This window comes from Ipomoea nil, unplaced genomic scaffold, assembly GCF_001879475.1.
Source record: "Ipomoea nil cultivar Tokyo-kokei standard unplaced genomic scaffold, Asagao_1.1 scaffold0382, whole genome shotgun sequence".
In the NCBI taxonomy this organism is placed as follows: domain Eukaryota; kingdom Viridiplantae; phylum Streptophyta; class Magnoliopsida; order Solanales; family Convolvulaceae; genus Ipomoea; species Ipomoea nil.
In genome coordinates this window covers 2403988-2413963 of record NW_017616810.1, presented here as the reverse complement: position 1 = coordinate 2413963, position 9976 = coordinate 2403988, and the positions used below count along the sequence as shown (strand labels likewise).

Here is a 9976-nt window from a genome sequence, read left to right as displayed (position 1 = left end):
AAATTACATAGAAGATCTAAACCACACTAGAAAGACCACATGCAACGGGTTCGATTATAAGAATGTTGGTAAGAATTAAACCATCACAAAAAAATATATAAGAGTATTTACAATGTCGAAAAATATTTATAGAATCAATTTATAATATATATTAATATTTCACTATTCTTCAATATACCACCGAGATTTGAAATGGCAGGACACAACAAGACCAATAAACAGAAAGCTTCATAAGGTTTTGCAGCTAATAAGATCCAACCACAAATAAGATGGCTTCTAAACGGATCAAAGCCAGCTCTAACCCACTGTGCTTTGATTCAAATATCATTCTTCTTAATTTCTTCCATTGATTTAAGAGAAAAATCCAATAAGGTTAGATGAAGGTGTGCACAAAGCTTAAAGGAAATGCAGAAAGTAGTTTCTGGTTCACTTACTTCTAATTTCGGCTTCTTTTTTGCATATAATAATAAACGTTGAAAGTGTGCTCAAAGCTTAAAGGAAATGCAGAAAGTAGTTTCTGGTTCACTTACTCCTCAATTTCGGCTTATTTTTAGCACATAATAATAAATGTTGAAAGTGAATTTACTATCGATTTGCAGGTGCAGGGTTCATTAAAAATGAATGAAAAGATAATCCGTGATTGGATCGGGGAATTTGAACCCGACATGAATCGAACACGCAACCTTCTGATCTGGAGTCAGACGCGCTACCATTGCGCCACGGATCCGATGTGTACTTAACTTCGCCAAAACATATCATTTACTATCCATTTGCAGGTGCTGGGTTCATTACAAAATAGAGAAAAGATAATCCGTGCTGGATCGGGGAATTTGAACCCGACGTGAATCGAACACGCAACCTTCTGATCTGGAGTCAGACGCGCTACCATTGCGCCACGGATCCAATGTATTCTTCTCTTCACCAAAATCTATAAATCTTAGTATAAACACTTGTCTGAACTCATCTTACATATCTTTCCCATAGAGAGAGGTCGGGTTAATATGAAATGTACCCGATTGCTTCCCTAAGTGGGAGGTGATAAGTTCGAACCTCAATTGAGGGAAGTAGTGTGTATATGTAGGGTATCCCACTTCCTTATAATAAAAATATATATATAATACTTAATTATGAATAAATTATTTATTATTTATATGGGTAAATGTAATACTTATGATGTAAAAGAATTACGGGGTACTTTTTTTTTTTTAATCAAAATTATTTTATTTTCCCTTCATTATTTATAAGAGAAAATATAATATTTTTACATCAAAATGTAAAAGTATTACATCTGTTCTCAAAATATTACATTTTCTCTTATATAAATAACAAACATTTTATTCTTAATTAGTATTACATTTATCGGTATAAATATTACAGTTGCATATTGACTCGACCCGTCTCACGGATCCACACAAGTACGACCCAATTTTTATTGATTTTAGACTTTTAGATGCGTTTAGTCCTTTTTCTTCTCGTAACTTTTTGTTTTCTATGTTAAATTATCAGTGTAGGGTATCCGATAAACAAGATTGTGGTCAAACGTATAACTGTCATTTGTATTATCTTTGCGGTATACTGGTTTGAAGAATACTATAACTATAAAACACGAGTTTTCATATACTTGTATTTGTTTGACTCGATAAAACAATCAACTGTTTGATTAATTAATTTTTAATTTTTATTTTTTTTGGTAATAACTTATTGTTTAAAAACACTAAAATTCAAAAAGTTACTTAAAACAGTTTTTATGGTCAGCTTTTTTGGGAAAAATCATTTTGTATGTAACCAGTTATCCGTTAACGGCTAATTTACCAAACATCTTTCTACAATAAACTAATGCTATCAACTAGTCAAATCACTAACCCAATCAGCTAACAACACCCCATAATATATTTACCATTTTATTAAAAAGGAAAGGAAAGGCTCACAACAACCAATTTAACGGAGTTTCCATTGAAGAAAAGAAGTGCAATATTGAATGTTGCATTCAAAAGTTCCACCTCATAAATTGTTTATACAAATAAAATAAAATAAATATATAAAATCAATAAAAAGTATAATTGAGATATTTTAAATGAAATTCATTTTAATTAAAAAAAATTCAAAGAAAATTATATGGACATAAAAGTTACCATTATAAATACATAAATCAATTATTGTAGGTACAAAAATTCACTACTGTAAATAAATCAATTCACTAAATAGTGTAATTTTTTAAATACTTATAATATTATTTTTTATGTGCCTAAATCTGTCAGGTACATTGGATATATAATTTGCCATCTGTTGCCCTGTTGGGCAATCAAGAGAGAGGTGAAGACATTAATAACATGGTTCATGGTTGAATATTGAATTTCACACCTCAACCACCCAACCTATTACCTACTCATTCACCAACTCCACCTAGTCACAATTACAAACAAATTCAAATTAGTTGAGACTTTTTTTTTTTTTTTTGGATTTTTAACTTATTTGATCCCAATTTCGTCAGACTAATTATAAGTCCACAAGACTCTGTTTTTAGAGTTATTACAAAAGTAAATTATAAATCGCACAATCATCAACTGGTCAGACATTAGTCTTTTAAGGGATCCAATATACACATTCGATCATCATGTGTCTGTTTTCAATTCATGATTCAGTAGAATTTAAATTCATACATTGTCGCATTCAATTGTAACATTAATTCAGATGTTGAATCACTATGCTAAGCACCTAGGGTTAGTTGAGACTTTCTTAAATTTCAAAAAATGTTGAATTGGGTCAATGGGTGGGAGGGGGGAGTTGAAATAACTTCATCATTCAAGGTACTTTAGTAGAGTTTTTTTTTTGTTTGTTTGTTTTTTTTTTTTTTCCAGTTAGAGAACAAAATTGTGCTATTTGCTAAATTTAATTGGTCAATTTGATACTTTTTCTTATAATTTTTACAAAATTGTATATTGTACGGTCAATTTCGATGCTGATCCATGTTATAGATTTTTTTTCTTTTTCTTTTTTTTTTGCTAGAAAAAAGGAAAAGACAAAAAAAGTCAACTAGGACCGTAATTTACACTTGAAACAAAGGCCCATTAACCAAACCGGCCCATGACCAAACAATTAAATATAGTGGCGCGTGACGTCGGAAAGATTTGTCGGACGTTGAAAGGTCCACTTTCCCGAGTCCGCCACTTCAGAGCATACATAAAATTTCCCTCCTTGCATTTGCCGCTAAGGGTGGAGAGAGAAAGAGAGAGAGAGAGAGAGAGAGAGAGAGACTGTGAAAGAGGGTTTGAGGTTTTGGCAGCTTGCGGAAGACGAAGCACAGTGAGAATGGAGGCAAAGCAGAAAAGGGAGAAGCAAAAGCTCATTGCTATCACCGGCGCCGCTGCTCTTCTCGCCGTCGCCGTCAACTTCGCCATCACAGCTTTCAACTCTCACAAGAGGAATCGCAAGAGAAAAGGTTTCGCCTGACTATCTGACTGTATCTTTGTATATATGCTTATATAATTGTTGAGGCATTCGTTTATTTCTTTGTGGTGATGCTTTCCTCGGAAGCAATCCGGAGCTTGTGCAGTTGTTTCATATGCACTGTAATAACACTTTGCTTGTTCCTTTTGTCTGACTTGAATTGGTTGATCTTTTTCTGAATTCTAGAGATACCGGGGTTAAATGTTCGAGTAAATCTATCTGCTTCCGAGATTCTGAGATTAGCCGACCACATAATTGCCAAATCGAAGCAGGTTCACGATGCAGTTGCTTCTGTTCCTCTCGACAAGGTACTGCTTTTCACTGACAGTTGTTTTCAGCTGGTCTATTTTTGTGTGTATTGTACTATTGCCATCTGCAATAACATTGAGACAATGCAAGTTAATGGACTCTTGTGTAACAATTGAAAGATGGAAATCTAGACTTAAAGTACTGAACAGAAAAATGATGGTGTGAAAATTGCAATTACACTATATATTTTTGGAAACTTCAATAGGTCATCTATGGTGTATAAGAAGTAAAACTGACTCAACCTTTGTTCTCAGGAACTTATTTTTCAGTTACTTGGATTTGGGTAGACTGACAATTAAGAATATGACTGTACAATAGTTTTCTGAATCTACTAAGTTATTTCTTAACGGAAATATGAGTAGTGTATATTGGATGTAATGTGACCCAATTGCTGATACTCTATTCAAATTTTTAGGTCAGTTGTGCAAATGTGGTTTTACCATTGGCAGAATTGGAAGCAGAGCAATTCCCTCTGATACAGTCATGTCTCTTTCCAAAGTGGGTTTCCACTTCTGAAGATGTTCGCAAAGCTAGTGCTGAAGCAGAGAGAAGAATCGATGCTCATGTTTCAATTTGCAGGTTTTACAATGATAAATTTGTTTTGCTTCCTTCCTTCATTCTTGATCCCTTTTTGCCTACTACCACATCTAAAAAAACAAAGGTCAAGTTGAATTGCAATGTAAATGGTTGAAACAGAACTACAGAAGTGGTCTATTCCAATATTTTCCTAGGAACATTTCTTTTCTGTTTACTATGACTTCTGATTTGTCATATATTCATGTATCCTACAGTAAACGTGAAGATGTTTACCGAGTTGTTAAAGCTCTGGCATCAAGAGTAGACAGGATGAGCACTGAAGCTAAAAGATTGACTCAGATCCTGGTATGAAAATAGGAGCAAACATTTTGCTGTATTGTTTTGGATTTCTGGAATGCTTAAATGAACTTAGACTTTGTAGATAATTTTCTGTCCTAGATGAATTTTGGAACTTCCTATTATGCTAAATTTCAACATTCTCTTATTTTATTTGTATTTTATGCTTGGTATCTGGAGCAAAAGTTCTTAAATGTGGAGCAACTATGTGTTTTATTACTTGATTTACTTCGATAGGAATTTACATCTTTATCTTTCCAGAAAAAAATTAATTCATTCTCCCAAAATAAGAAATAAGGAAAGACCTTTACAAAATTGAGTTTACATATTTACATATAATATTACAATAACTTCCCAGCTCTTTCTCATATGTCACTAATGTAACAGACCTTCCCTTTTTAATTCTTCTTTTGAAGTTGGTTCAACATTCTACTTTTCTAGTTTGGATAATTATTGTTTTATATTCAGTGAAGGTTCGAGACTTTGAAAGAAATGGATTAAATCTTACCTTAACCAAGAGAGAGGAGTTGCAGCGCTTAAGGACTCAAATAGATGAGCTATGCAAGCAATATATCCGAAATCTGAATGATGATACTGCTTTTCTTACTCTTAGTGAGACAGCGCTAAAAGGGTTGCCGCCAGAGTTCCTTGAGGTTAGATATACATGTTTCTATCTTCATATTTAATGCCACCTTCATCTGATAGAAGCTTAAGGCTTTGTTAACATACATGGCTGAACCTACTATATCTATTATATATTTATATCAGCCAAGAAAACTTTCTGAATCTCTTCCTCCCTGATATATATATATTTCAAAATTTAATGCAGACCTTAGAAAAGGCAGAAAATGGAAAATTTAAAATCATTTTGAGAAGCCATCATGTTTCGCCAGTTCTAGAGCTCTGCAAGGTAAGGTTATCCAAGCTTATGCTTTTTAATGTGCCCTTCAGTATGATCTAATCTACAATTGCAGTGTATGTCTCTCATTAATGTAATTTTGAAGTCAAACATGCAAATACAAATGATGTTACTATCCTTGAACTTTTTCATAGCTTAGCAAAAGAAGAAATATGTATAATTATAAGGAGAACATTAATCTTGCAAGGGTAAATTTAATACTTACTAAATGCATGTGGCATACCGCACACCATATAATATTGCTTAGAGTACTTAGAAATGCATGGTACCTTTGAGGTAAAAAATCCATATTGAAAACAAAGGAAGATATCAAGCTCTAACTTTAGGCTAGGCATATGAGGTTGGTGTTCTAGCTTCTTTGTACGAATCTCTCATTAATATACTTCTTTAACTTTTATTATGTTAAATATTTTTTCCTTAGAAGTTATTTCTACTTTGAAGGTAGGATCAACCAGGAAAGCCGTGGCTTTGGCTTATGGAAGGAGATGTGAAGTCAACGTCTCTGTCTTAGAAAAACTGGTATTTACCTTGTTGCTCACTTATGAGGCTTGATGCAATCTTTTTTTACATTTCTTGGTGCTATTTTATTGTCTTGGATTTTTTCAGATTCAATTGCGGCATAAACTTGCAAGATTGCTTGGCTATGCTAATTTTGCTGAATATTCCACGGATGTTAGAATGGCCAGCTCATCCTCTAAGGTCTGTCCAAAGCTACCTCACTTGTCTGTGGCCGTTTATATATTCTTTCTTCATCATAAAATCATGGTTCTTCATCCTTATTAAACTTTTTACCATTCTTTTCCTTTGGTAAACATTTACAGCAAGACGCTGATACCACTTTTATCTTGTCAGAAAAATTAAATTCACTAAATGATCAAGCTGATAATGGCGACATACCTTTTATTTATTTATTTATAATGCAAAGTAGAAAATCTTTATTTTCTGCTTCTTGAATTTAGGTTTTTGAGCTCTTGGAGAATGTATCTGCCAGTTTGACTGATTTGGCATCTAGAGAACTTGCAATGTTAAAAGAATTAAAGGTATGCTGTGGATCGGGACTTCACCTTTAGATTTTTTTTATTTTTTTTTCCTTCATTTTTTGGGTGGATGGGGTAGTTGGTTCAGCTGTATAGTTTGGTTATGAGAAGTCTGTGTTTCAATTTGTTTAAAGCCTTCCTCTGTGGATCATGACTTCACCATTCAATGTGTCTTCTCTTGACAATTTATTACATTGATGGTTTAGAAGAAAGAGGAGGGAGAATTGCCCTTTGGTATTGAGGACCTTCCGTACTACACCAAAAGGATCAAAGAACAACAATGTGATCTCAACTTTGGAGCGATTAGACAGTACTTTCCTGCTGATTTGGTTTTATCAGGGATCTTTAAAATATGCCAAGACCTGTTTGGTAAGTATGCGATGTAAATTTCATGATAGCATTGATCCCTTGTCTCTTATGTTTTTATTCTGATTTAATGTAGCTGTTTGCTGTTTGCTTTATACAGGTTTAGGATTTGAGGAAAATGCAGGTGTCGAGCTTTGGCATCCTGATGTAAAGCTTTTTTCTGTTTCTGACTTGAGTTCTAAAGAGCCTCTTGGATATTTATTCTTAGATTTGTACTCCAGGTCCAACTTTTTTGTTTGTTTTGTTTTTTATTTTTTCATCCTTCACAGTATAACTTCCTATTAGAAACTGATGTCATGTTGCTTGGTGTGCAGGGAAGGAAAATATACTCATACTTGTGTTGTATCTCTTCAAAATGGTTCACTGATCAATGGCACGAGACAGGTGATGGTAGTGTATGAGTGTTGAGTGGCTGTTCAATATTGATCTTTTTTGCCCTTATTGTCAATTTTTTGTGAATCCAGATTCCCGTGGCATTGCTTGTTTCTCAATTTGATAAGGAAATTGGAGCTCCTCCAGGGTTATTGAGATTCTCTGAAGTGGTCAATCTTTTCCATGAGTTTGGTCATGTGGTATGCAAATTTAAGTTTGAATACATCATTTCTTGTTTTCGGGAAAAATAGAAAACAGGGGTGGGGGTGGGGCGGTGTTAAATTCAAAATTTCCAACTTATGAAATGATCATGTTTTTCAAATTTAGTAAATACAAAAACTATTGAGCTTCACTTATATAATCACCATTATCAGTATTTAACTATTCTTCCCCCCGCCCCCCCCCCCCCTCCCCCCCCCCTCCCCTCCGCTCGTGCGGCTACCTTCACCTTACCTCAACTAGATTCATTATTATCATCACTTTATCCACTATATTTTTTACTCTAACTTGCATCTACCTACCTCAAATCAATATCATTGTCATTTACCATTGGTGTTTGTATTTTTATATGAATAAAACAATTGGATCCAAATAATTTATTTTATAAATTGGAAAATAGTTTAATTTGAATATATTTTTTTTCCAAGAAAAAAATGAGAACTTGAAAAAGATTGAGAAATTGGAGATGAAAAATAGAAAACAAAAAATTGTAACTAAACAAGCTCAGTTTTGTTTGCTCATATATACCCATGATTAGTCCGTTGAATATTGGCCAAAGTTTGAATTGAATATTTTTTGGTGCATTTAAGAGGGTTGAGGGTTGAACCTGTGACCTATCTAGAGTTATAGATTCATACCACTCGATCAGTCGATCATAAGGCTTTGGCAAAGTTTCAATTGACTATAAACCTACCTTTCAAGTTTCAAGTAGCATTTTAAGTTTGTTTCCCCTTTTTCTTCAAATCCAAGTATTAGCCTATATTTCACCATAACCAAGCTTATGTCTCTGTTATTTGATGCTGGTGAACATTCAGATAAATCACATGTGCAATCGTGCATCATTCCCCAAATTCTCTGGGTTGCGCCTGGATCCTGATTTTGTCGAGATTCCTGCCTTGCTGTTTGAGAATTGGTTTGTTTATTGCCAACTTTGTTTGTGGATATTATAGTTAGTCATTTGTTCCTGCAATCAAATTGTAAATCTCTGTGCTAGGTGTTACGAGAGCCTCTGCTTGAAGCTGATATCTGGTTTTCATCAGGTGATGCATATGTTCAATTTGCAATTTCTATTTTATTTTCCCATTCCCTGAAAGCAAAAAATTTATAGAATATTCCTAACACATATCTGGTAATGTGTGATTATTAGGATATCACAAAGCCTATCAAGGAGGAACATTGTAAAGCACTCAAGAAATGGAGATATTCTTTCTCAGCATTGAAATTAAAACAGGAGATATTTTATTGTAAGTTTGTTTAGGAGACAACTTATAGCTTCATTATCATCTAAAGTTGGATTTCCTGTCGTGAGGCGGCACATTTACTTCTGACAGTGACTATCCCCCTATCATTTACTGAGGTTGAATGTGTCTGCTGTCAGGTCTTTTTGATCAAATTATTCATTCAACTGAGAATGTTGATATAATTGGGCTATTCAAACATCTCTACCCAAAGGTATGTGCTTCCAAAAGTGTCCGGCTGTTTATGGAATCCCTAAGCTTTATCTGCTAATCAGTTTTCTATCTCTCCAGGTCATGCTAGGTTTACCAATGTTAGAAGGAATTAATCCAGCTTCCTGTTTTCCCCAAACTGCTATTGGCTATGAAGCTACTTGCTACAGTCGGATATGGAGCGAGGTTGGATTTCCCATTTCTCCCAAAGCTTTTCCCCATTAATACCCATACATATACGACTAGCTAGGAATACCTTTCTGACAAATTTTCTTCGTTCCTAATAGGTTTTTGCAGCTGACATATTCACCCAAAAGTTTCGGGATGATATTTTTAACCAACAATCAGGCTTGCAATTCAGGGACAAGGTAACCCACCAAGTGCACTCTTGAATATGATAATTCCTTGCAATGAAGCTCTAAAATTCACAAGTCTAAATTTATGCTAGATCACCATCTCACCAGAAATTTTCACATTTTCAAATCTATAATTTTGATAACCTGACTACTATAGATGTGGAATTAATGGTGCTGCCGTTTTCTTGAAGGCCATGCTTTCTAGATATTCATTAGTTAATCATCAATTCGTAATCGCATTGATGGTATTTGAATTCTCATTATTATGTTCCAGGTATTGGCTCCCGGAGGAGCTAGTGATCCCCTTCAACTGTTATCAGATTTTCTTGGGAGAGAACCGTCAGTAAAAGCGTTTCTGAGTAGCAAAGTTGATTCAAGCTCGTTTTTATCTTGATGGAGCAAGGTGATTTTCTTCGTTCAAATCCTGTATGATTTACTAGTTAGCAAAAATTCTGCATTTTTCCCCCTTTATTTATTGTTTTTGCACAAGCAGTATGTCGCAAAAAATCAAAAATACTGTGGGTAAACTATAATTCTTCTATACAAATTATAATGTATTAATATGGTTTTTTGTGCACCCATTATATGAGTTCATTAATATATGAATACTTTAACACTTCTTCTTCTCCC

The 9976-nt window shown here is 34.1% G+C and overlaps 1 protein-coding gene and 2 non-coding genes across 3 annotated transcripts; 1 reads left to right on the top strand and 2 right to left on the bottom strand.

Annotated features, from left to right (window-relative positions):
- Window positions 1-655: 655 nt before the first annotated feature.
- TRNAW-CCA lies at window positions 656-727 on the bottom strand. The gene has a single exon. It is a non-coding gene; the product is annotated as a tRNA-Trp (tRNA).
- A 104-nt stretch (window positions 728-831) lies between these two features.
- Window positions 832-903, bottom strand: TRNAW-CCA. The gene has a single exon. It is a non-coding gene; the product is annotated as a tRNA-Trp (tRNA).
- Window positions 904-3136: 2233 nt separating this feature from the next.
- On the top strand, window positions 3137-9925 carry LOC109172014 (probable thimet oligopeptidase). Its single transcript, XM_019321135.1, has 20 exons — window positions 3137-3439; window positions 3634-3755; window positions 4172-4335; window positions 4548-4638; window positions 5103-5282; window positions 5459-5539; window positions 5990-6067; window positions 6155-6247; window positions 6508-6588; window positions 6792-6954; window positions 7052-7172; window positions 7266-7335; window positions 7416-7523; window positions 8358-8455; window positions 8537-8582; window positions 8690-8786; window positions 8921-8994; window positions 9072-9176; window positions 9278-9358; window positions 9621-9925. Exons 1-20 carry the CDS (start codon window positions 3310-3312, stop codon window positions 9738-9740), a joined length of 2103 nt encoding a protein of 700 aa, XP_019176680.1. The 5' UTR covers window positions 3137-3309; the 3' UTR covers window positions 9741-9925.
- The last annotated feature ends 51 nt before the right edge of the window (window positions 9926-9976 follow it).